The 27838-nt window shown below is 38.4% G+C and overlaps 1 protein-coding gene across 5 annotated transcripts in view; it reads right to left on the reverse strand.

Moving 5' to 3' along the window:
- Positions 1–25431, reverse strand: part of GOLGA4 (golgin A4) — a 98047-nt gene extending 72616 nt beyond the window's left edge. For 3 of the 5 annotated variants that reach the window (XM_019647187.1, XM_019647186.1, XM_019647185.1), the window contains exons 1-5: positions 25090–25411; positions 16753–16839; positions 7884–7982; positions 3787–3852; positions 5–319 (exon numbers count right to left, since the gene is read on the reverse strand). In XM_019647187.1, coding sequence (XP_019502732.1) covers positions 5–319; positions 3787–3852; positions 7884–7982; positions 16753–16839; positions 25090–25170 — 648 coding nt within the window. In that variant the 5' untranslated portion in view covers positions 25171–25411. Of the gene's footprint in view, positions 1–4; positions 320–3786; positions 3853–7883; positions 7983–16752; positions 16840–25089 lie in introns of all 5 variants that reach the window. The other 2 variants (XM_019647190.1, XM_019647188.1) reach the window with 1 other exon arrangement.
- Between the last annotated feature and the right edge of the window lie 2407 nt (positions 25432–27838).

A 27838-nucleotide genomic window follows, 5' to 3' on the forward strand; every position in this document is an offset into this window, starting at 1 on the left:
CTACCTCAGAATATTTTCCTTTGTAGCTATTCAACCTTCGTTCCATCCTACGCAACCACTGAACCAACTGTTCTTTGTTGAGGCTGTCTAAATTCCCCAGTGAGTCTTCGGCCTCGCTCTCCATATCAGAGGGTGGATCAGAGGTGGCAGCAGAGAAGTCCAGGTCAAGTCGGTTCAGGGACTCTCTGGAAGACGTTCGTACCAAAGACTCTTTAGAAGAAGATCGGAATAGAGATTCCCTTATTGGACTTCGAAACAAAGACTCCATGGAAGGCACCCGGAGCTGAAGCTTCTGTGCAAAAGACTGCGTGTCACTGGACTGTAAGTAAAACCCAACAGAACGTGTGAGTTAAAACACACAGTTAGACTTCTATGATTCCCCATCACCAGCAATAATCTATTAAACGCTCTAACAAATTCAATTCATATTCCTGAGATTCGACGTAATTGTTTTCTGAAAAACAAAAGACACCTGGTTATTTCTGAAAACGCGCTGGACCTGGAGTCAGAGGCCTGGGGCATAGGTCCCAGGTCTGTCACCGAGCAGAGGAGTGACCTCCACTAAGTCACTTCCTTTTAGTTGGCGCATCTGTAAAAAAGAAGGAAGCCATACTTTCTCAGCTGACCTCACAGGTATGCTGTGAGAACTCATCCACTAAACTGCAAGATCTTTGGAGGCAGGGACCACCTGTGTCACCAGTACATACCCAGTGTCGAAAATGGGGGTATATACTGTGATGTGTGCAGTTGTGGCTGAAATCAAATAGACCTTATCTGGAGGCATTGACTCCTGATCACTCTTCTCAACAAAAGAGGGGAATGGGGCCAGGGGAACAGTAATGTGTAGCGAGCCCCTTTTGTTCAACAAGAGAATGCCAGATAAAAGTAACTAGTGACATCCAACTCTGCTACTTACCATTCTACTGGGAACAGAAATAAGCATTAAAAAACCATGACGGACAGTTGAAAACTCTGAGCTAGAGCCCTTCTGCACAGATCAGTAAGTCTGATGTTAGAAACAGTGATAAGCAGGAAGTATTCTCTTACTTAATTTGCATAATAACATTAATTTGAATACTAACAATAAAAAGCAATATATCATAATTTCACAAGCTGTCCTGAGCGGCATTGTTTTGGTCAGGTGACAGCAGTCAGTATTTAACAGGCGTCGCCTAGAAACTCATTCTCATGAGCACAGCAAGGTCATCTACAGGATCTCAGCGACACCAGGACTGAAACGCTCAGGGGAGACTGAGGTTATGTGTAGGCAAAGATTTCTTCAGTATACAATTTGAAAATCAAAACAGGACTACTTCAGTCGTGGATTTTAGAGATTAGTAACAGTATTTGACAAGGTGGGAGTAACAGGGGATACCATGCCCCATCCCTTCATATGCAGAGATTTATCACAGGTTGTTTATAACAGTAGAAACTGGAAACCACCCAAATGTTCACCACTAGAGGATACCTTATATAAATTACAATGTATGGAAGGAGGTTCAAGATATTTTAAATGGAAAAAAAATAGGTTATAAAACAGTATGTACATTGTGAACTCATTTTGATTTAAAGTAATTACAAACTTTTTAATTTCTATGTATGTTTACACAAATACCCTTAGAACCAGATCATTAAGAACAAACACCAATCGTTAGCAGTCAGTGGTTCTGAATGGTAAGATATTAGATTATTTTTATTTTTATATTTTTCTGTACTTTCTAGTTTTATTTTCCACAATGTGCAAGTTTTACCTTTATTTGGGGAGATGGAGAAGGTATTAAGGGAAAGGAGGGACCCTCATGCTCAAAAACTTGAAGAACCAGCTACACTACCAGCTCCTAAACTGCTAAAATCCTAACACTATGATTCAATAAAGCTATTTTACAACTTCTCAGGTAAAGACAAATGCACAAATACTACCTGTTTTGAAAAACGTATTTTTCTCTATCATGTGGTGGCATTACTAATTATTTTCAAATATCTGAGTTTTATAAATCTGTTTGAAGTAAAAGGTCAACTCTGTACATTCTTTTGGAAATGAGTCACTTTGATTAGCTGAATATTATGAACTGCATTAAGCAATTTAAAAGTTAACTGTATTTAACAGAAATTTTTCTGACAGATAGACACTTTTCTGCCTTCTTAAATGAGGACAATGACTAATCTTTTATAATGATCCCTGCCACAGTCATTATATTGTGTGCCAAAACTTTGATTTACACAGGACGTTCCACCCAGTAGTAAGGGGGTCACAGGCAGCTCTGCGTTACGAACTCCTGGGCTTGCTCTTGACCATCTCTTCTACCTTTGTGTCAGCTCTGATTCCCGCTGCTGTCAAGACAGCCAACCGTAGTAAGCATGCTAGCCCCTTCATGGATACACTTTGTCCCTGACTTGCTAACAACCAACAACCAACTTCTCAGAAATCTATTGAAAAGTAAACAGACTCTAAGAGAAGGCATTTCCTTGTTATAAGAATTAAATGAGATCATATATATAGAATGCTTAACAATGCTTGACAGAGTAAACACTCAACAAATACTATCTTATTATTTTTTTAGGTAAATATTTGTTGCTATTTTTTTTAAGAAAGTTTAAAGCCTTTAGTGCACTAAGTTCCTGAATATCACCCATGTTCATTATTCGCCTTAATGAAAACTTAAATCTCTCCCGAATTTCTTATAAAGATGGTTATCATTCATTCTAGTTTTTGCATTCAAAACTGTATTCAGTCTTTTTGAACTATTCTATAAGAGAAGAAAATAAACATTCTAAATAATATTCTTTAATAATATTCCTCAAAGGTCACTGGATCTGTCCAGTACCATTTAGATTTGTACCTCTCAATATGTTATCCTTATCTCACGGCACTTAGGGAAATGATGTATTTGTAGAGGACCTGGGATTAATTGAGGATGCTACTCAAGGCCAGAGTCAACAGGCCCAGGGCCCTGGACTGGGGCCAGAGCCTGCTGGGCCTCCCTGAAAGGACTGAGGACCTCGGCTCATAGGTAACCTTTTCATGGAGTTTGGGAAGCCGTAATTTATACAACTGCTAGACAATACTTCAGAATGTTTAGTCTACATAATTTAGTTCATAAATCATTTCGCTCATAAATTGTCTGCATTCATGCTCCAGGTTCACAGAACTAGAAAAGTTATTGCCCCATGTTAGAGACCACCGAGAAGAGCCAGGTTAATGACAATAATCATCACTAAAGCCAAAGGAAACAAATGTTCATTTCAGACACTGCTATCATTATGATATTTTTAATGAATTTTTTCCTTCCTTTTTGGAAGAAGTCAAAAGAATGTCACTTAGCCCCGATCTCCAAATAACTTTTTAAAAATCAAAGATAACCTAAATTCTCTAGCAGTAAAATACTCCGCATTAGCGCACTAAAGAGCAAACTTTAAAAGAAACCCCACTTCCTTCATGTCGCCCTTTCCAGATTAGGTAACTCAGTATGTCTTTCAGTATGACTTCCTCTATTTTCTTTTACAATTATAAAGTCGGATTCCTTTTTTTTCAAAAAGTTTTCTCTTCACTGCCACTAATTTTTTAAATGAGTCATAATGGAATCTTACCTTACTGGTATATATAGAAAAACTATTTTTCATTGAAAAGTTTTTCCAAGAAACCATCAACAAACCTGGATGTACCATACATACTGTATCAAATGTTTAGACATCACTGTTTCAATGTAAAGTCAAAGGCTAATCGTATAGACTGATCAACATTCTGAAATGACTTGCTCTTTTTTTAAAATACAATTAATAACAGACCTGAGGAGTCGTTGGTTCACTTCCATTAACACTGTCAGGAGATTTCGTGGCTTGGATAGATGCATTCTAAGAAAGAGAAAGCAACATCGTGAAAAAAAGGACTAAAAAACTAAAGTTTTAAAATTGTTAAGGACAAAGGCCAAGTACCAAGACCTATTAGATACAATTATCTGTTATACAAAATTAGTAATTATTTATTAGAATGTTTTCATGCAAGGCAAACTAGTATGGTAAGTATTTTAGAAAATTCATTTTCCTGTAATATATGTAACTAGATAGCCAAGATTAGTATGCAGCAAAATTTATTTTAAGCTAATCACATACCTTTCCCAATTACAATGTCACCAGTTTTCCCCCCATGACAAAAATTAACATCAGGAATTCAATTAGCAAAAAAAAAAAAAAAAAACCTCATTCAAATAGAAAACTAGCCAATAAAAAGAAGGAATGTCAACTGTTCCCTACGATAAAATGTTCAAATTAAAGTTATTTGGTCTAAGCTCTGAAAAATATCTTGGTAACAAGAAATAGAAATGCTTCATTCATTTGAAGCCAGCAGTATAAATGACATTATTATAACAACTTCCAGGAAAACTTATAATTAAAAGTATCTTCTTCCACATGTCAAAGTTTTTTGTTTTGTTTTATTGGTATGACAAATACTCCAAGTTAAGCATCATTCTACTGATTGCATCATACTTGCATAGATTCTGTGATAATGGATGAGAGCATTTGAAATTCAAAATTCTATAATGTATTCATAATAACCTAAGTGTCTAAAATTAGAGCTAAAAATAGAAGTAGCGCACGATAAAATAACCTCTGTACTTTAAACAAAGGAATTTGACCAAATACTAACCACTATGTTTCAGTAACTTGGTCTTTAAATAGTACATTTCCTGGGCTGCCCGAGTGGCTCAGTTGGTTAAGAGCTCGCTCAAGAGTGTGAGCTCTGAGCAACAGCAGTTCGATTCCCGGCCCGAGCTGAGTTGCCACTGAGCTGCCAACAGGTGGCAGGATGGCTCAGCTTAAAAAAAAAAAAAGAGAGAGAGAGAGAGCACCTTTAAATAGTACATTTCCCCTACAACTTTAGCTGACCAAGAAAAAGTCAAATATCTGACCTTACTTATTCTAAAATATAAGTGGAGATGGCGCTGAGCTTTGCAAAAGTATTCTCAAATTCTTCTACTCTCACTAGGTATGAAATACTAAGAAATTCCTATAACAAATTACCATACCTAATAAATTTTAGGTATGGTAAATATATTGCAGTTATATATTTTTAGTCTTTATCTTTTAGAAATATATACCAAAATATTTAGATGAAATAAGATTTCTGAAATTTGCTTCAAATAATCCAATGAGGATTGGGATGGGGAGGGTAGGTGCATGTATGGGGAGGGTGGTAGTGTTATGCATGGCTAGAGAAGTGTGGAGGGATGGTAATATGATGGCCATAACGTATTGTTGACACTCAGTACTAGATATTGGAGGAGGGGAGAGAATTCTTATAATACCACTATTACTACTATTTCCACTGTTGTAATGTGCTTGAATTTTTCCCTAATAAAAATGTAAATACCTTTTTCTAATATAAAAATTATCAAATTTTATCAGTCCAAGACATTTCCTTAAAATTACATACGGGAGAAAGGTTGGGGAAACACAGGAATTAACTTTTACCTTCCTGTTCTCTGCCATTTCAAAGAATAAGAAGTTGTATACATGGTATATATTTGTGAAACACAATAATTAATGCTTTCCAGCCCTAAAAATGTACTACGCACTATAAAATTTTAAAAAATACTTTATAGAGATCCAAGACTCTCAGCTAGTCAGCATACTGAAAAGTAATAGTTAAATGATCGAGAAAAGAAATGAAAGGGCTCCATAAAATATTTAGGGGAGGAGGAAGACTGGCAAGAGTCCATTCTATTTTAAGTAATTACTTGACACATGATTGTGGTCTATTCTACAATTGTTTGAAATACCACCCTATCAAACACAGCATAACATTTAAAAACTTTTCCTCCCTGTAGATCTATTTCAATTTATATGTTATACCATATATCTAAATAAATGCAGGACAGTTATGGGAAGTATTGGTCTGTGTTACCCTGTAAACTTAAATCAGGAAATCAGAGATTGTGTCACTACCTGTAACGTCGTCTCCACTTCTGTCCAGCACTCTTGTTCATCCTTCAACTTGCAAATGCCCCTCGTTTTATGAAGCTTCCTATGAGTTGCCTGAAGGGCTAACACATTTCCTACGCCTGTATTTTCTTCTATGAAACTTTAATGCCTTTGTATTGTAAGTGTACCCATATGTTGATATTTTTGTCTCTATATTAACTTATAAGTTCCCAGAGGGCAGAAACCTTGCATTTTCATCTTGGTCCCCAGGACCTAACATTGTGATGACTGATAATAGAGGCTCAGTAAATGCTTGTTAAATCCTTACGCAGTTACTTCCTTCAGTGTAAGGAGACTTCTAAAGACCTTCTCCCAGACAGAAGCCTAAAGAACAAGCTCAATACATGTCAAAACTCAACAGTCACCAATACTCTTGTGGAGGCAATTCTTAGATAACAGGAAAACTCTTCTAAAGTGGATTTAATTTAAAGGCACACACAGGTTCCCGGCCAGATTTGTCTTCAATTATGTTTTGTTCAGTCTTTTAACAACTATTTATTGATTGCTGAGTACTAAGGCTACAGCAATTTTTAGAATTTGAGGTAAAGAGATGCATTTTTCAAAAGAACTGAACTAAGAAAAAGTCAGGAGTTGGTGAACTCCTAATGAAATGATTTAGGCCCTCACTAAATTTTTATTCTACTGGTTATGTTATGGCTTCCCGATGTCACATGGAAAAAAATGCATTTTTATCTGAACAGAACTAAATTTAAATAATATAATAATGTATTTTAGTTTGCTTAAATTACTTTCAAGTTGCTCAAAAACTTCCATTCTAAAATTATCATTTTTCACACTAGGATAGGACTCAATATAAATTACTTTTATGTATTTATGGGCCTAGGAGAATCTCTCTATTACTCCTACATGACGTGTAAAGCAATATCATTTTATGTTTTTATTAAGTTTGTAGGTTATCTTTAACTCCAGTCTCCCTCTCAAACCAGTTTTGAAAATAGTGAGGTATTACTTGTAGCCAGAACCAAGGAGAGGCCACTTTCCCTGAGATCCAAACTAAGACATCACTAGAACTGAGCTGCTTTCTTTTCTAAAACCAAGTTTAGAATGTAATTTAGGGTTGCTACTAGCCATATACAGACCAAGTTTTACTGGCTGCATGGATTAAGTACAGAAATGTTCTAACTTCATCACCAGCTACTTAGTAAATTAAACCAGTTCTCATTGTTTAAAAACATCTCAATTCCAGTTCAGTGTCCAATCTAACACCAAAAGTTATCCTTACCGGGAAAACACCTCTGAGTTTTAATTTGCTAAATTAAGTACTTAGATACTTTAGGGAAAAAGTCCAATTTCCCAAAGTGAAATTAATATATGAGTACAAGATTCAAAATTGTATGAATCCAAGTCAGTTGAAAAATAATGAGATAATTACTTCCTTTCTGATGTTTAATACATAGAAAACTGGTGCTCTCCCAAAATAAAATGCAATTATTTGTTACAATAGAGTCCATCTACCTACTCAATGTTATTTAATAATGGATTTATACACAATGCATTTTTTCCCCAAAAATGTGAGTCGCATCTCCAAATATTCTTGGCCTCCTACCAATATAGAAGGGATTTCTAGCAATGTATACCTTTTTTAGTCAAGACGCAAAAATTCCCTAGGGAGAAAACTTAAGCGTTTAGAGCAAGTGAAGGCAGTCTTCATTATATTAATGAAAACAGTGTTATTTTATTGCTGTTAAAAAGCTACCAGAAAACACACCAGCCATCAGAATTTAGCAATTTACTCTCTGATTTTTTAGAGCAGGGTTAGCAACAGGGCGCTGACGATGCTTTGAGAGATGGTAAGTGACAAGCAACATGAGATTTGCTTCTAGAATTACCAAATTACTTTGCTTCCCCACAAAGGGAATGCAGAAAGCGGTGGAAGGACTCACCACACTGTCAGTCTGTGTTTTAGGCTGTTTGGAGGAATCCAAAGCAAAGATAGTATACTCAGAGAGAAAAGCAGGCTCTGCTATCATCCCGGCTAGTAGCTGTCTCATTCAGTGTAATAAGCAGAGGTATAAAAATAAAACAAATGATGAAAAACAAATCATAAGGGTATGTTGCAAAGTGTTCTCAACACGCAGCATGCACAACATATAATGGCCTTGAACCATCACCACCATCACCACCGCTGTCACCATCATTCCACCCCCAAAATAATAACCTGCTGGGAAAGGTCAGAAATGGTGATGAGTTGAGCTGTTTAGGATATCAAGGCCCAACTTTAAACAACTTGCTTAATGGTATATAAATAATATACGCAACAGGCACCACAGCACACAGTATGTCTGGCAATTTGGTATAAGAGTGTACACCAATAAGAACAACACATGGTAAAGAACACAAAGCCTTAGTATAACATAAATACTGAGCCTTTCATTTTTGTACATTCAAAAAGATAGTGTGGAAATTTATGGGAGGATAAAACACATAAAACTTTAAATAATCATTCATTTGTACTTATATACAAAAATAGCTTTCTCTAATATGTACAGAAGAAACTTTTGAAACTGAAGTTTATAATAACTTTTAAGGATAAATTCCACTATACTAGTTCTTTTGATTCTCTTCTATGCTTCAGTTTTCTTTCAGAAACTGTACACTATACACCAAAATGCTAATAATCATAAATTAGCTATATAAGAGATTATAATTAAAATGAACTTTTTTTGATGGTGGAGGTTACACAAATATACACATGATAAACTTCACAGACCTACACATGCACACGTGCGCACGAGTGCGTACACACACACACACACACACAGGATGAGTACACATAAAACTGGTAAAACCTAAATAAACTTTGTGGATGTCACACAGTTCACCAATGTCCATTTCCTTGTTTTGATAGTGTACTATAGTTTTATAAGATATTACTTTTGGGAGAAATTGGATAAAGGGTACACAGGGCCTCCCTAAAAAAAAGCTTTTGTAACTCCCTGTTAACCTATGATTATTTCAAAATAAAAACTTTAAAAAAAAACAAATCTTTTGAAACATTAACTCAGCAGTGTATGTTATTACATTATATGACATAAAATAAAGAACTCATATCAAAAAATAAATGTCTGCAAAAGCTTAAAACTTACACTTTTTATCTCAGTACTATAGAGTTATGGCTACTTAATTAGAGCCTTCACTAACTCTTCATCTGGTCCTACATTAGAGACCATCTTATAGATAGGACAAACGTTTTTAAGTCTTTTTTGTTATGTTAATGACTGGTACTCCTTGAGTAGGGTTAAAGAATTGACTTTATACTAAATCCTAAAATGTAGTTTTAGTAGTGTACTAAAATATACTAGATATCTGTTTGGCTCTAAGGAGTCATCCTATCCAATTTTCTACTCTTGCTGAAAATCTACTCTCCTGGAAACTCAAATCATGTTTTGAATAAATGTTACTTTAAGTTAAAGGCTATACAAATTCACTCTTCTTAGGCCTCTAAAGTTAATTTTTAAAATGAAGTCAATCTTGCTCATACAAGGAAATAATTTAAAATTGCATATTTAATTAAGGGTATATTTGAAATTTTAAGAGAAAAACACAAAAGCTAGTATCCAGTGTAGAAAAACATGTTGATCAAACATTTTAAAAGAAGGTGCTGCCAAACAACAATTTACACTCTAGCCCTTGTCCATGGAAAAGCAAAGCGCAGCAAAATTAGTTTCCACTGATAGCTACCTCAAAGCCTATAGAGCTTTTCTCCCCTCCTGTCCTTAATTGCTTCTTATGTCTGTGCAAGTCTCATCAACATCAATTCTCAAGTATTCTCAGTAACATTCTGTCTCCACTCAAACTGTTCACATTCTAACCCACACCTGCTAAGAGTTTAATTCACCTCTTCTGCGTAGTCCCTCACTGAAGCCATCAGCTGAACTAATGCTGATTGAAGTTTTATGTGTCTCAACATTCATGAAGCTACCTAAAAACTCCTATCAGGTGGGGGTTCAAAGCTTTTAGTCTATCCTCCATGTCTTACTCTTAGAATATGTATTTTTTTCTTAATCTCTATGGGTCTGTGTTTTGCGTGGGATTACTCAGTATCCTTTTTGAACTCCCTAATTTTCCCTTAAACTGGGACCAGTCTGAGTTTTATTTTGATTTACATTTTTGTATAATTTTTCTTCATTTCCAGCATTTCTATTTGATTCTTTTTCATGTCTACCTAGTCTAGTTTTGTTTTGGCCTGTTTTTCCCCCACAATTTTCTGTTCTTCTTAAGAAAATAATTACTTCATTTATCTTACTAAAGATACTTGTTTTAAAGTCACTTCCAGGCTGCTCTATTCTTTTAATTTCATCTGAAGCAAACTTATCTCAATTCCTGTTGTTACTGGCTGCCTTCTTAGCATCTGTTTGGGATGTTCACTTACAGGCCCATTTGGAAAAGGTCTTCTCTTTCTCCTCTGCCTTCACCCCTCCTTATCCAGCCAATCTAATTCCCAGGGCCCCAGTTTGGGTTTCCTGCCCTATAGCAATCCAGGGGTTATCACAGACTCCATCACTAAGCCAGTGTGAGGTTTGCTTCAGGTCTTGCATGTGAGGCCTCCCTAGGGACCGAAGCTTCTTATAATGGGCCACAGAGAGCTCCAGGCAGCAATTAGCAAAAGTTTTTTTCAACCTCCTTTCACCAGTGCAGGGAGTCCCACTTTAGCCCCTAGCTTGTAGCACTAAATCTACCTCTGGAAGCACAGAACCCACCCAGGCCTTCCTAACCAGAGTTCAAAGAGAAAATTAAGTCCTAATGCCTGCCCTAAGGCATCCGCCAGCATCCAGTGTATGTAACGAATAATCTGTCTCCTATGAGTAACTAATGTATCTCCTATTAGGGAAGGGACTCTAAAACATTTAGTACCTTAGAAAGTGTATAAAAGTCTCTCTACCTTGGAAAAGAGGCTGTCCTGTTTCTATCCTCGGGGCACTATTATATACAGCGGTTAGCGGCAAAACTTACTATTTTGAATCAATTAAACTCATTCCATTCTTATTGACAAGAAAGTATACCTTAAGAAGTACTTGTGATAATATACCCTACAGAAGATAGAAGAATAAAATTGTCTACAACAGCAGCAGGTAAGAAAATACACAGTACAGACTGTGGGTAAACCATTTTGATCAAATTCAATTCAAGACTACAATTTAAGGCCCTATTTTGTCTGTATGGATATTTCTACTACATATAAAGTCTTTAAATAAACAACCAAACAAAAGAGACATCAAAAATGGTCAAGGTATCTAATTTTCTCTAGTTAATCACTACTGAAAAAGACCAAGGGTATATAAAGATGGGGGAAAAAAACATATATCTGGCAAGAAAAACAAGAAAGTGGAAACACAGACAGGAGGAATTTTGCTAAGTCCCAGAGCACCTGAGACTTGAGAAAAATAAGTCAGCAAAGAAACAAGTTACCAAAACTGGCTCAAAAGGAACAGAAAACCTCAATAGAGCTATAAAAAACAGAGAATGAATTAGTCATCAAAACACTTCGCACGAGGAAAAGCCCAGGATCAGGTGGCTTCATTGGTAAATTATACCAGACATTTAAAGATTAATACTAATTTTCACAAACTGTTCCCCAAAAATATAAGAGGAGGAAATGCTTCCCAACTCATTTATGAGACCAATATTTTCCTGATACCAAAACCAGATATCACAAAAAAAGAGAACTGAAGACCAACATCTCTTATGAATATAGACACAAAAATCCTCAAAAAAATACTAGCAAGTTAAATCCAGTAACATAAGATCATACGCCACGAACGACTCCCTTTAACTTCTCACAGCTTCAGCTTCCTCATCTTTAAAACTGGTGAAATGAACGTCCACCTTCATAGCGTTCTTGTGAGGAGCAAGTGAATTCTGAAGTATGAAAATGTTCATAATTTGTGAACCACATACAAAAAGATGATTGCTATACAGAAAAAGAAAAGGCTTTTTCTGTACCTGTCAGCTCTTGAACAGCATGGACACTAAATTCCGTACTAAGAGTGACATTACAGGGAAAGAAAAAATGAAGTCTCAGTTTGCTTTGGACTGGAATGCTTTCTTAAACTTCAAGAAAGATGTCACTTTTTCTTTTTTATTATTCTTGATCTGAGGTGTCTTCCAGAAACAAAATGCTGTCTCTTATCTTGGTAGCTGTCTCTGGGTTTCCAAGTCAGTTGCACTGTCCCATGAGATAACCGGGATTCTTGACACTCAGCTTTTGATAATTCTTAAACACATGTTAGAAATTTGTTTTTGTTTCTTCTAGGGTCTTTCTATGTGATTCAAGTTATACAATCTGTTGCTATACAGTTACTCATAGTATTGCCTTATAAGTTTTTTTTTTATTTCTGTGAATATAATAGTAATTTCTCTTTCATTCCTGATACTAGTAGAGTCTCCTCTTTTTTAACTTTTTCTCTGTCAGTCAAGCTAAAGGTTTGTTGAACTTTATGAGAAACCAACTTTTGGTTTCAATTCATTTGTTGAGTGTGCTGAGTAGTCTGAGAATTGAAGTAGCAAGTTGATCTGTAATGAGCCTCTGCTAGAAAGGGTACTATGGTCAACTGGACAGGTCTGCCATGTGTGCAGGGTGAGAGAGTGCCCGAGTGCCAGAGATCTGTAAACCTCAGGGTCAGTGCAAATTCAGTCTGACTTCAATGTCTACAATCATGCAGATGACTTTTTATATCTCTATCAGGAAGTCCAAGGCACCACAGCCAAGACAGACTTATGTAGATTTACAAATAATATTTACTAACACCAGAAAATAAGGCTATTGTAGATAACAGGGTTTACTGTATCTACTAGAGAGGTAGACAAATATTTATATTGAGTTAAACTTTCACATTTTGCTAAAAAGAAACATTATAACACTTAAAATAAAAAGTCAGGATCTCATCCCTGACAGATTATCTTCCATCTAATAGGTTTGACACAATGAAAAACCCATGCAGTGGGAAGATGACTAAAAAGATAATTCTTATGTAATGTCTTTTTAATCAATAACTTAATTATGAAATGAGAAAGTCCTTTATTTACTGCAAAATAAGTTGAACTAAGGTTTATATTGCACTTTGGGGTCAAAAATACCTTTTAGAGCTGTCAGAAAATGCTTAAAAAGCAAAAAAATATAGTGATCATACTGCTTTGTGTTTCATTCAGACGCCATTTCTGAAGCTAGACCCATAAGCACAGAACCTTTAGTATTGAAATTTGGAAATTTGGTAAGAAATTTAAAAATAACCTTTAGCTTACTTATCCTATTGTAAAGAATGCTCAAACCATCACTTTCAGAAAGGATTATTTTGTAAAGATATATTCAATTAAAAGATTTTAAAGCATCCTAGATAAATCTTTTTTGAAAAGCAATAGTAGTAATTAAGTTATTTTCAGGGTTTCAATTGTATTGTATGTAAACCAACATACCACTATAATATCAACCAATATACTAAGTATAGGAATGATACCATTAACACCGATTACAAAAGCAGTATTACTCAGTATTGTAGCTGTCATTCAAATTGGTTACAAGTATAAACTAATTTCAGTAACATTATGAAATCATAAAATTAAAGGTGTGCAATATTGCAAATAATGCACAAAAAAATGAGATCTCAAAGAAAGAATGCATATACATTATTCTTTTATACAACTCTGTCGGATCATTTAAATCCATGCACCAAGGACACGGTATATATGCCATTAATTGAGTGCAAAAGCTATACTATGAAATATTTAAGGTTATTTTGCTATCAACATCTACTAAATAATATGCTAAAAATTTTTTGTTTTAAAGTAACCTTCATTAAGATAATTTGGAAATATCTTTCAAATTTTTAAATTTGCATACACCCTATGACCCAACAATCCCATTCCTAGAAATGTATCCTACAGAATAACAGCATTATAAACGTTAGTGTACAATGTTGTACAGTACTACCTGTAATACTGAAAAGATTATAAGATTTGATTTATATATTGAGACTTTTTCCAAACTAATCTACAGAGTCAATGCAATACCAATCAAAATCTCTATAGGTTTGTTTTGTCATTGTTTGTGTTTTGTTTTAAGTTTCTTATTGTGAGACTTGAATATCTGATTTCTAAAATTTACATGGAATTGCTATAGAAAGGAGTAAGAATAACCAAGATATTCAAGAGGAAAAGGGCAGTAGCTTTTGGACTGAATGTTTGTGTCCCCCAAAATTGATACATTGAAGCCATAACGCTCAATGTGATGGTATATGGAGGCAGAGCTTTTGAGATGTAGAGTTAGATGGGGTCATGAGGACGGGGCCTTCGGGATGGAATTTATGCCCCTTACCAAAAAAAAGAAAGAGACATGAGAGCTGCCTCACCCAATTCCTCCCACTCCTCCATCTCTTCCCTACGTGCGTGCACCAAGGAAAGGCCATGCTAGGATATAATGAGAAGATAGCTGTCTGCAAACCAGGAAGAGGACCCTCACCTGACACCAAATATGCTGGCACCTTGATCTTGGACAGCCCCACCTACAGAATTAAATGTTTGTTGTTCCAGTCTATGGAATTTTGTTATAGTAGCTCAAGCTGACTAAGACAGGGAAGACCTGTTCTTCTAAGAGCAGGATGTAATATAAAATGATAATTATTAAGACAGTGTGGTATCAGATCAAAAACAAAGCAAACAACAGAACAGAATACACAGCCTAGAAACAAATCTACTCAAATATAGACACTTAATTTCTGAAATATGGTAGCATAGTAATGCAGAGTGGAAAAATGGAAAAACTGGAAAACCATGATGGGGAGGAGTGAAACTTGATCCCTACCTTACACCATATTGAAAAAAATCAAGGCAGCGGGGTAGCTCAGGTGGTGAGAGTGCAGGCTCACAACACCAAGGTCACTGGTTCGATCCCCACATGGCCCACTGAGTTGCACCCTCCACAACTTATATTGAAAACAACTACTTGACTTGGAGCTCATGGGTCCTGGAAAAACACACTGTTCCCCAATAAAATTTATTTTAAAAAAATCATTCCCAAATGGAGTATAGATTCAAATATGAGGAGTAAAACAGGATAGTACAATACTCCCAGGATCAGGAAAAAAAATCTTTAATAATAAACAAAAACTTCTAGCCATGAAATATTAATAAGTTGGAGTACATTCAAACTAAAAACTTCTGTTCATCAAAGGACACCATTAAGAGAGTAAAAGACAAGCCACAGAGTGGATGAAGATACCTGAGAGGCATACAGCTAATAAAAACTCCTATCCACACTATACAAAAAAGGACTCCCACAAATCAATAAAAGACAAAGCAATAGAAAAATGAGCAAGAGACTTAAACAAGCATTTCACAACAGATGATAGCAAATGGCCAAAACACAGATGAAAAATGTGCAATCTTATTAGTCATCAGAGAAATGCAAATTAAAACTACAATTAAGAAAAACACTACACACCCATAAGAACAGCTGAAATTAAAAAGACTAGCAAGGATGTAGAACAACAGCAAATCTGATAACTGATAGGAAAATAAGTTTTACAACTATTCTGAAAAATAATGGGCATTATCGTCTAAAGTATTAAAATTATGTATACCCTTTGACCCAGTGATTCTACTCTTAAGCACATAGCAAAAGAAATGCAGGTACAAGTGTACCAAAAAATGTACAATAATGTGAACAGCAGCATAATTTACAACAGCCAACATGGAGATAACCAGTTTAACTGTAATGTTTACAATAGAAAGCATACTTAGGTGGTACTGTAAACAAAAGGAAGGAGGCAAATACCAATAAGTCAGGATGATGGTAATCTTTTTGGGGTGGCGGGTTGGCCGCACTATAGTACTGACAGTGTTCCTTTTCTAGACCTGGGTAGTAGACACATGGGGATTCACTTTGTAACAATTCACTGATTTGCGCATTTGTTTTACCTTCTTTTCTGTATCTGTGTCAAACTTCACAGAAAGATTAAAAAAAAAAAGTTGGAAAAGTTCTAATCTGAGCTATGGTGCCAGCTGCAAATCACATAGAATCAGTAAAGTTACTTTAGAGTTTCCAATCACTATCTTGAAACTGTATGATGCTGTTCCCCATCTGATGCTATGTTGAACAAACTGTTATCAAATTATTCTGAAAAATTCAAATATTAAAGGCAAAGTATATTATCACCTCAAATTAAGACTCTCAAGGAAAGCACACTTTACAAAAGCACAACTACTATTTGCAAAAACAGAATCATTATGTTACTAATAAAATTATACGTAAGAATTAAATATCTGACCTGTAAAAATAATTTCCCACTCTGTTATCAATAGTAGTGTTACATTTTAGATTAATAAGATTCTTGTGAGAAGTTTATTAAAGTAGAAATCCCATGGGCGGCCGAGTGGCTCAGTTGGTTAAGAGTGCAAGCTCTGAGAAACAGGGTCGCCAGTTCAATTCCCACATGGGCCAGTGACGCTGCGCCTGAGCTGAGCTGCCAATAGGTAGCAGGATGGCTCAGCTGGTGAGAGCATGTGCTCCTAACAAAAAGGTTGCTGGTTCAACTCCCACGTGGGATGGTGCGCTACGCCCACCTGCAACTAAGATTGAACACAGCACCTTGAGCTGAGTGGCTGTGAGCTGCCAATCGGCTGCCGGATGGCGACTGCACTTGAGCTGAGCTAGCTGAGCCCTCCACAACTAAGACTGAAGGACAACAACTTGGCTGTTCCCCTTCCCCAATTCCCCAATAAAATCTTTAAAAAAGAAAAAAGAAATTCCAAACGTACCTCTTTATTGGGTGTACTTTCATCCAGTTGCTCTGCAAATGAAGATGTCCTGCTCCTGGTTGTTGGCGTTGAGCAGTTGGAGGAAGCCTAGATTAAAAAATTATTGAACAAATTAGGAAGACTATACTGACAAGTGCACTATGTGCTGGGTAGTTGTCCTGTCAGTCCATGACCAAAGAACCCAGGGAAAGAAAGAAAAAGAGCAAACGCATGAAAAACAGACAAGGATAATTAAAACATAATCAACTAGCAGACCCAGGCTACCTACTGGGTCCCTGGCCTGACTCTGCCACCAACTAAAACTATGATCTTAATTGAACTAACTTTTTGAGGGCTATGTGTCCTCATCTATAAGGTAGTGATGGTAAAATAAGGTAATAGGAGAAACTGAAACCAGGTGAAGAGTACATGTACACTCTGTACTACCTTTGCAACTTCCCTATAAATCAAAATTATTGCAAAAAGAAAGTTTATTTTAAAAAATAAGGTTGTCAATTCAATCTTTAAAGTGCCTGCCAGTTCTAATACTAAATGCTATGAAATGCACATCTCTCTAGTAAACATCTCTCTACTAAAGGGCCTTGCTTTGAGCCTGACTTACACGCCACAGCTAGATACTGAGATGCCAGTCCATTTAGTTCTATAAAGGACAGCCTGCCTCCTAAAATCCTCAGTACAAAAACCCTCAGGAGAAAGGCCCCAAAATTTAAACTAGGAGTTTGAGGTCTACTCAAGGTGAGCTAAAAAACAGTCCTAAGAGTATAAAGCCAAAACTTCAAGACCCTACCTCACCTATAACAAAATAGACCTGAACTCATCTACACATAGAAATAAGTCTGGATGCCTTACCCTTTGGTAGTCTGCAGAGCTCTACAGAAATAAAAGGCACTTAATAAATATTTGTTAAATAAATGAGTGAATGAACAAATGGAACCCTGATCTGTCAGGTCGGCCCATACTGCTATGGCTAGGCTGGAACAGAGAGAGGTCATGAGGAATAGTGTACACACATACAAACATGCTCTACACAACATATATACATACACACATAAACAGATTTAGTTTACAATAGGCGTAACATTTCTTTTTTTTTTTTAGATTTTTTTTATTGGGGAATTGGAGGGATGGGAACAGCGCTGGGAAATTGGGGAAAGGGGAACAGACAAGTTGCTGTAGTTTTGTTCTTCAGTCTAGTTGTGGAGGACGTTGCTTCACTGGCCCAAGTTGACACCATCATTGCACTTTTCCCAGGTGAGGCAGATCAGTCGCCGGCTTCTAGACTGCCGCTCACGGCGGCTGCTGGCTGCTCATGCTGGCTGCTGGCTACACACGGTAGCCATGGCAACCCACTGCAGCAGGGGCTGCAGCCCGGCGACTCACAGCAGCCCAGCTCCAGGTTGAGCTGTTGTTCAGCATCTTAGCTGTAGAGGGCAGTGTCACTGGCCCCCATGTGGGATCCAAACCTGGGCCCCCTGGCATCCCAAGCCAGCTCTTAACCATCGGGCCACTTGGCCGGCCCAGCGCAACATTTCTAATCAAGACACGTGTCCGATAAAAGTACTGGGACAAATGGCCATGCATATGGGGGAGAGACATCAATCAGGAACTCATTTCATATTTAAGCCTTATTGAAGATTTAAATCATCTTTAAAAATTTAAATATAAAAGAAAATATGAGACTATTTCCATAATCTCTGAATCGGACAGAGATTTTTATGTCAGAAGCAGAAATTAAAAGGAATAGTTTGAGAGGATGGGGAAAACATCAACCAAATATAACAAAAGTTTAATATCCATTTTTTTCCAAACAGATCTTATAAGTCCAAAGTTAGAACTCAGAAAACTCACTAACCCAGCCTTCTTTGCACCTAAGGCAGGTGACCTGAGCTCCACCAATGAACACACACCCACATGAAACTCTGAGTCATAAATGAGTGACGTGAGAAAATATGCAAGATTAAAGCTCATCAGCTGACAATCATGGAGACAGCTTCATGGAGTCGTGCGCAAGAGCTGTGCAGTGGAAGATGTAGTGTTGGTGCCAAGCTGAGGCAGCTGCAATATTCTCATTAGTACAGTCCCTCCGGTGTGGCTGAGCATAGAATCAGCCTCGACTTTCAGGCCCACCTAGAAATTCTGTAAGCTACCAAATAAACACTCTTTAGTAAATTCCTTTACTGCTTAACTGGTTAGACTGAGTTTTGTTGCTTACAACTAGGAATTTCAGCACTCACATATCTGCTAAAAGATAAACCAGAAAAATCAACAAGTAATAGATGAAATTAGCTATATGCAGAAGTTAACTTAAGGAATAACATATCCTTTCCCAGGATAAAAACAGGAGCAGTAAGGTCTTAAAATTTTAAACAAGAAAATGGTTAAACGTGAAATAAAGCTGAAGCCTCATCAATGTCTTTAACGTCTAGAAAATGTATGACTAGACGTCAATATTGTGCTTAGAAAATGAGAGAGCAGTCACTGGACAGTGCCTATCCAGAGCTGAGACTAAACTGCAAATGTTCAGAGCACTTCAGAAATAGTTTTTACTGAAGTTGAGAGAAATTCAATAAGCCTTTCCTATACACAGAGCCATAAATTTCAAACCATGCCAGCTTCAAGAGCTGTAGATGCTTCAAAGGCTGCCACTATCAGGGGGAGGAGCTCCATTTCTATCGACTGCATTTTGCCGTGTATGATGTGCACTTTTTGCCCACATTTGTGAGGGAAAAATACGGATGCACATTATTCATGGGTAGTACTAATTCTGTATCTATATAAATGTTTTTAATTCTTTTATTTACGCTTATGAGTTAAAAGTGTAACTCTAGAAATCAATAACGATATGCATATGCAAAATAATACCCTGGAATACAATAATTGGTTTTGTTGAACTTAAGACAATCTTTCAACAACTAAGACAGCAGTTCTCAACCTTCCTAATGCCACGACCCCTTAATACAGTGCCTCATGTTGTGGTGATCCCCACCCATAAAATTGTTTTCGTTGCTACTCTAACTGTAATTTTGCTACTGTTATGAATCGTAATGTAAATATGTTTTTGTTTTCCGATGGTCTTAGGCGACCCCTGTGAAAGGGTCATTTGACCCCCAAAGGGGTCGCAACCCACAGGTTGAGAACCCCTGGACTAAGAGTTCTTGGCCTATGATGCATAAACATTGTAAATGTGTTACCAGTACACAAAATTTCTTGTACCTTGCATCTGTTCTTATGTTTTGCAATTTTTTGTTACATAAAATTTCTTGTACCATAACATGTTAAAAACTAAATGCTAAAATTCCTTTATAATACAAAACACAAGTATCTAAATGTAAACAAATACACATTTAAATTAAAAAATTAAAACAAAAGTTTTTTGCCCTGAAAGTTTGGGCCAAAAACCTGGGTGCACATTATTATACACGGCAAAATACAGTACTTTTCAATGGTCATGAGTAGTATCTTCTTTAATAAAAGGGCCACTGAGAGGCAAAGATTTAGGAAAGTCATTAGGAAAGTACTACTAGGCTAGAGGAAATAGCTCTTGACCAACCCTTTCTGCTGTGATTCCATCATCGCCAAGTAATCTTTGGGTTAATAATTCTGCTTTCCAAATGCCCCGATGTCAGAAAAGCGCTACTCTAGACAGTGACCTTCCAATCACTTGACATGTAGACTCTTACTATGAGTTTTAAACTTGGCACTATGTCTTCTGACCTTGGCCTCATGTGAATCTAATCAGTAACTGGGAGCCTCATCAGCTTCGGATAAACTGGCAAAATCAAATGTTGGGGGCTATAAATTTGAAGACTAGGTTCTAGAACATACTGTGCTCAGAAAAGTAGTACCACATGGCAAGGCTTGGCCTGGTGACTTGTAGGTCTTCCTCTGGAGTTGCAAGAGTAAGGATCACATGAGGGAATGGATGTGACTGCCCAGTATAAAACATGCATAAAAAACTAACTGTACTTGAGCATTTATCCCGAGGTCCTGGATCTTTAATGGGCTATTCTCACTTCAAGATATAAAAGGATTTAAGATTCCTTCAAACTAAACTTGGTCTAATGAATTCTGATCACCATGAGAAATCTGAAGACATATTTCTAAGCTATTTGTTAAGAAATCTAGTGGTTATATACAGGCTCACAATTATTGGGTTGTCAGAAAAGTCATGACACATTTTTGCAATGAAAAGCAGAAAAATACGTCATGACTTTTCCGACAACCCAATAATATTTTTATTGCCAACTGACTGATTATTATTAGGAGGCTACAGGCCTGAACGTCAGTGTAAGAAAAACCATTTTAGTCACTGCAGTGTGCAGAATTCTAAGATGACCCAGAATGACCCTTGCCTTGTGACTATGATATCAGTCCCCCGATTACATACCAAAAGGGATTTTGCAGGTATATTTAAAGTTACCAATGAGCTGATGTTGAATTAATCAGAAGGAGATTATCTGGATGGGTCCAACCTGATCACACAAGCCCTTCAAATATGAGTCTCGAGTACAGAGGCAGAAGGCAGAGATGCGCTCCTGCTGTCCTGTAGAAAGCAAAATGCCTACATGGACCAAGCAGCAAGAAGCAGCAGGCAAGCTCTGGGAGCTGACAGTGGTCCCCTTGAACAGCCGGCAAGAAACAAGGACCTCAGTTCTACAGCCACAAAGGACTAAATTCCACCACAAGCACGTGAGCATGGAAGAGGACCCTAAGCTTCAGATGAGTACACAGTCTGAGTAACACCTCGATCTTGGCCTTGTGAGATCCTGCGCAGAAAACCCAGTCACCCCGTGCCAGACTTCTAACGTACAGACTGTGAAATAATAACTGGGTTATTAGACACTAAGGTTGTGGTAATTTGTTATGCAACATTAGAAAACTAATAGTCACCTGTAGGAATAATAAGCCTTGAATGCCTTATCCTTATATATCATGACTTTTCATTATCCATCAAGACTCACCCTGAACTCTCTCCAGAAATGCCTTCCTATGTGCAGCCACAACACCCTGTGCACTCACTCTACCACCATACTAGGAATCCTTACCTCTCAACCCCATGGTACAGAGACTACTCGTATGTCTACTTTTCAAGGCAAATGCAACACCCAGCTTAGCACCTTAGCAGGCTCTGTTAAATAAATAAGTGCTCTATAATTACATATGCTTTCAAAAACTTGACCTCTTCTGATCTTCACAACCAATCCGAAAGGTGAGAAGGACAGAGAGCATCATCCCTAATTTCCTGATGAGAAAATAAGAAACTCAGAAAGCTAATGTGGCTTGCCCATACTGCAAGATCTGAGTCAGCACACGGGTCTTCTGTTTCCCTCGTCCATTTCCCCAGTATTATTTAGATCACTGCTTCTCAATTTTTTTTCCCACTGGGACCTAGACTTAAAAAATTAACAAACAAACAAAAAAAACATTTCACACACAGACACTTCTAAAACAAGTTTTCTAGAACCTTAACCTTTATGACATAAAATACCATATTATCTGGCTTATTTTATTCCTCCATTAAAAAAAAAAAAAAAAAGCTGATCCCAACCCACTTGAACTGCTTTCAGCATAAAAAAAAAAAGTTAGGATATATAAAAGTTCTACCCAGCAATATTAAAAGATTTTTTAAAGGGGGAGGAGCTAAAAAAAATTTTTTAAAACCTAGAAATTTTCTAAAATCAAAGAAAAAAATGAGATGATTCCAAGCTCATGTTAACTACCAAAGAAGAAAGAACAGGTTTGGAGTTAGACTTCTCATCTGCCACAGAGATAGGGAAGAAATACACTCAACGGTCTGAAGGGAAATTTCCAGCCTAGACCAAGAACAAACAAATAAATCCTCTTGATTGGGTAAAAGGAAACTGCCTTTCACGCCCCATTAAATTCTTGAGGGCATGGTGCCTTCAACACAGTGAAGAAATCATAATATACAAACTCAAAATCCTTTGCTTAAGAAAACAAGCATTTGTGTAATCTGTTGCAAAAAGGATTATCATCCAAAAAGGTTTTTTGTTTTTTTTCTAATTCATGCGTGAAAGAAATCCTTAACTGAAAACAACAATCCAGAACTACTCATCCCGTAGTGTTCAGTGTTCAGAATAGCTGAGAATCTAAGACCAGAAGAGAATCAAGTTTCTATCAGTAGCTTGATCACTAACAATTTCCTTTTGCATTTTGGATAAATACAAGCATAACATATTATCAAACAGTGTTGTTTTAATTCTTTTGTACACAAAGTGGTTTTATTTGATGCAGTCTCACCAGAGGCATCAACATTTCAAAACTGGGATCTCTAATGTGTTAGTTTGTAACTAGCTTTTTTATTATTGTTCTAAAAACAACCTCTCTTTGTTAATGTATAAAAGCAATTAATTTTCATGAAAAATTAAACATTACAAATAAGAAAAAGAATACTCATATCTCACCATCACCTTCAAACATAATCTTCTGAAAATACTTTCGCTATGTCTGTCTATAAGTATACTTATAGACACATTTTTCCCACAAAACTGAGATCCCATGCTACTTTTTAATGCTTCTTAACATAATATCTTAGCATATTAATAATACTTTTCTGTAGGCTCTAACACTAGTAGTGTGATATTAGGCAACCTAACTTCTTTGAACCTCACACTCCTTCATCTATAAAAGATTATCTACCTCATAGGTTTATGTGACAATGAAGTAAAATAATCTACGTAAAATACTAAGCAAAATGCCTGGCACATAGTAAGAAATCAATAAATGTTGGCATTTTTTAAGGCTACGTAATAACTGACTACCTGATACAACTTTCTATTTCTATTGTTAAACATTTTTTAGCCGGTTTTTACGTATTAAAACAACATGAAATGAAAAGCCATGTGGATAAATCTTTAATGCATCCTAAATTTTCTTAGAATAAATTTCTAGAAGTAGAATCCAGGATCAATTACATTTTATACACTCCCAAATGTAAGAGCCTTACATTCACTAACATGCCCGGTTCCCCACATTCCTCATCTCTACCTCACTTTTAAGTGTTTTGTTTCTTAAATCACTGTGTTTTGTAAAGTCAGAAAAGCCTGCAGTAAATGGTATGAAAAGTAAAATACTTACTATTTAAATTTTAGTCACTATTTACATGTCACTTGGGAGAACAACAAACAAGCCTTCATTGTCATGTTCCAATGTATTTCAAGCACTGTTTTCCTCTACTCGAGCTTTAAATTTTAAGAGAACAGCTTCAATTTATGGTTCAGAACTCAATGCAATAACTGTTTGATTTAAAAAGTGTTCATTAGATGTGTAATTGATGTTTAAAAGTTATATAAGATGTTATGTTAAAAAATGTATTAGAGATGCCTCCAAATTAGTCAAAACTCAGACTTCCTCGTAGAAGCAAAAATTAAGAGATTTTTGCTCTATCTGTTTAGGTTCAGAAAAGTAGGAAAGAAATTTGGTAGAAGCCCTCACCTTCACTGAAGAGACCACGTGCTGCCAGCACCAAAACACACATTCACTGATGCTTAAGTTACTGTTTCCTTTAAATTAACACTAACACGCCCCCTTTTTCCTGGAAGCTGTCATTTCCTGAAGCAACAGCATTAGTGAAAAACCATGTAACGAGACTCTTGAAGAAGCACCCGCCGGGCGGGAGACAAGGCACAACCCCAGCCGGGCCTCTGAGTGTCAACCTCTGTGCCAGTCCGGGATCAACCAAGTTATGCTAAGAGACTAACTCGTGACAGCCTCAAGTGCTGGACGCCGGCCACGCTGCCACCGCTTTCAGGTCCCAACGCTCCTGCAAGCAGCCGAGCCTGCAATGGCTCGACCCCTGACCTTCGCCCCTGGGGCAGGATTTGAAAATAAGACTTCGATCACGGGTCAGAGGTCCTGCGGGATCCTGGCCCCTCGGTCCTCAATCTGAGGTCCGGGATGGGAGACGGGGCTTTAGTCAAGAGGTCAGATATGACAAGGGACCCTGCCCTCGCTCCTGAGTTGGGGTCTCAGCTGGGTGGGGGTCACCCTTCGATATGAGTCAAAAATCATGCAACATCGGAGCCCCTTTCACTTAGTCTCAGGCCGGGGTCAGAGGCATCAGGGAAAAACTCGGACAGAGGTCAGATAACACGAAGGATCCAGCCACCCCCACCCATTCTCCAGAACCGAGTTTTGGGATGGGGGACCCGGTCAGGAGTCACGGAGGGCGTGGGCCAACCCGAGGTCGTTCCCAGCGCGGGGTTCGGTGGAATCCTCAGGTTATAGGTCAAGGGTCACGGGAGAACCACCCCTCCTTTTTGCCCGGGAGCCGGTGTCGAGGGGTGTTGGGAACCAGGAGAGAGGCAGCCATAGTACCTGAGTAGAGGCCAGCGCCGGCTGGAGCTGCTGCTGCTGCTGCTGCTCCTCGGTGACCTTTTGCTTCAGTTTCTTGAACATGGCGCAGCGCGGGGTCCTGAGTGTGAATGAGACCTGAGGGGGGAGTGCCCAGGGAGACCCGGCCGCGGCAGCGACGGCGGCTTCTCTACAGCAGGGACCGCGGGGGCCGGGCCTCGCCGCCTGCTCGCGGGCAGATCGGGACTCTCGTCTTGCAGGTGTCGGCGTCGCCGCCGCCGCGTCTCTTTCTTCTGGGTGGCACTGGTTGGCGGCCCCCCATCCAGCCCCGGCAGCGGCGGCGGCGGCGGCGACAACGGCAGCAGGTGAACGGTGTGCCCAAGGCGCCTGCGCGGCCTACGTGGAGCTGGCGGACGGCGCTCTACGGAGCGCTGGAGGGAACAAGCGCCGAGGCTGGCCGGCACATGCGCGCTCGGGAGGTCGCTCCCGAATGCTGGAGCGGCAAGGACGACGGAGGCTTCTGCGCTGCCCAAAGCCATCGCCTGCAGAGACAGGCTCAGAGCCCAGAGTCCGGGCTCCTCTGAGCACTGCACTGACGCACGCACCTGGGCCTCCGCACTGCGAAGCCAGACGGGGAGGGTGATCTTCTGTGGCAGGGCTGGCAGGCCCACAGCGAAGTGAGAGTGTCGGGGATGGAAGAAGGGGCAGTCAGGGAACCTGCCATGGGCGCTAAAGGATAGTGTACTTTTGTTCAATATCTGTGGTTAAGGTTTTATATCTCCGGTGCCTAGTACTCCTACTGCTCCCCGGAGAGACCCTCTCCCCTTCCTTGATATGAGGTTCCTGGGCTTCTCATGTTTCAGGCCGATATTGTAAAGATCTCAATCATTTGGACATGTGCCTTTATTTTTTAATTTCATTGAAATCATATATTATCACATATTCAAAAATCTATATCGCTCTAGGCACCAGTTCCTTGGGGATATTAAAAGAATTCACAGCCCGGTGGAGACACAGATTCCTAAAGAGTCCGCATTTATCCCTAGTACCTGCTATCATCCTGAGCGAGTTTAATGTTAATGTGCCTAATTCATTCAACACCCTGCACTTTGGCCATCTGTGAGTCCTCAAATCTATCTCATCAACCTATTCCTATACCAAATTGCTTCCCATTGCCTCAGGTATCAGAACCTGACAAAGCATGTAGACTGATCCTCACATTTTAGTAAATTGCATTTACTAGCAATTATAGGCGCAAGTTTCTCTCTAAGATTCCATAGCCTGATCCCTAAACGTATTAGAGTCCGAGCAGGGCCTGGTCTAAACACTGAATTGACAACTGTGCTAAGCCCTCTCTTATCTCATAGTGAACAACTATATAATTCCCACAAGTTTCTTTTCTTTCTTTTTTTCTTATGAGTCTTTGTCAAGATTATAAAATTCAATAGGCCTTCAGCTGCTCCGAGACTTCAGATACCTGCTATGCATCATCACCCCAACATTCACAATACAAATCAGAGGTTGCCAATGTTATACTTATGTATCTGTGTATATGTATACATATATGTGAGCCCTATCAAAGCAGGCCATAATAAATAATAAGCAAATAAGAAATTTGAGCTACTACTTAGAGATAGAAAAAGGCCAGAAAAGGACTAATTATGTGAAAAAAAGCTTTGCTAGGACACAAAAAAGAGAGGAAAGGGGGACAGGGTTGAAACCATCCCATTTAAACACAGTTTTGTTGACACAGTAAGCCTCTTCACAGTTACCCTCATCATCTTCAGGCCTTTGCAAATTAACATTCATTCTCTGTTCTTAATTGGACCTGTAAGTTACTCTAATTCTTCTGCCACTCCTAGATGAAAATCGCCACCTGCTAAATAAAGGCTCTTGACTTGGCACACTTCTCAGAGTCCTGCATCAACCCAGTCGGAGCACTCTGCTTGCCCTGATATTCCATGTTAGTAATTTGAACTCATCTCCTACCAGCTGCACACGGACTGGCATACTGCAGAATGGAAGGACTTTTGAAATGGGCTTGCACCCAATCCTAATGACCAGAGACCTCATGAATTTATTTCCCCAGAGAAACTAGTACCTAGCCTATTAAACACAAAGAAGCAATGTTCATAATTATAGACCAAACCTGATTATCATTCTTTCACCCCTTCCAATGGCAGATACCATCCTACCTCAATATTTCAGAAAATGTTCAGAATAATATGACCACTAGGGACTATGCTTCAGAAAACAGCATTACATAGTATGAAGTTCCTTTCCGAGCCTTAGATATGAAAATAGTATGTCAGAAAATGCTTCTAGCCAAAAGAATCAATTGCAGCTGAAATCTTTAACTCTGATTTCCTGCATTTCTGATTACAAATGCCTTATTGACCCTTTTGCATCACCACACAAGACACTTTCTTAACCCTCATTAAGAATCCTGATACCGGGCCGGCGGAGTGGCGCGATGGTTAAGAACTCGCTTGGGATGCCAGAGGGCCCCGGGTTTGGATCCCACATATGAGGACCAGTGACACTGCCCTCCACAGCTAAGATGCTGCACAACAGCTCAACCTGGAGCTGGGCTGCCGTGGGTCGCTGGTGACGGCGTGGGCTGCAGTTCCTGTGGCAGTGGGTTGCCATGGGCTACCGTGTGTTGCCAGCAGCCAGCGTGAGCGGCCAGCCGCCGCAGTGAGCGGCCATCCAGAAGCCGGCGACTGATCTGCCTCTCCAGGGAAGAGCGCAATGATGGTGCCAACTTGGGCCA

Source organism: Hipposideros armiger, unplaced genomic scaffold (genome assembly GCF_001890085.2).
Source record: "Hipposideros armiger isolate ML-2016 unplaced genomic scaffold, ASM189008v1 scaffold_109, whole genome shotgun sequence".
Taxonomy (NCBI): Eukaryota; Metazoa; Chordata; class Mammalia; order Chiroptera; family Hipposideridae; genus Hipposideros; species Hipposideros armiger.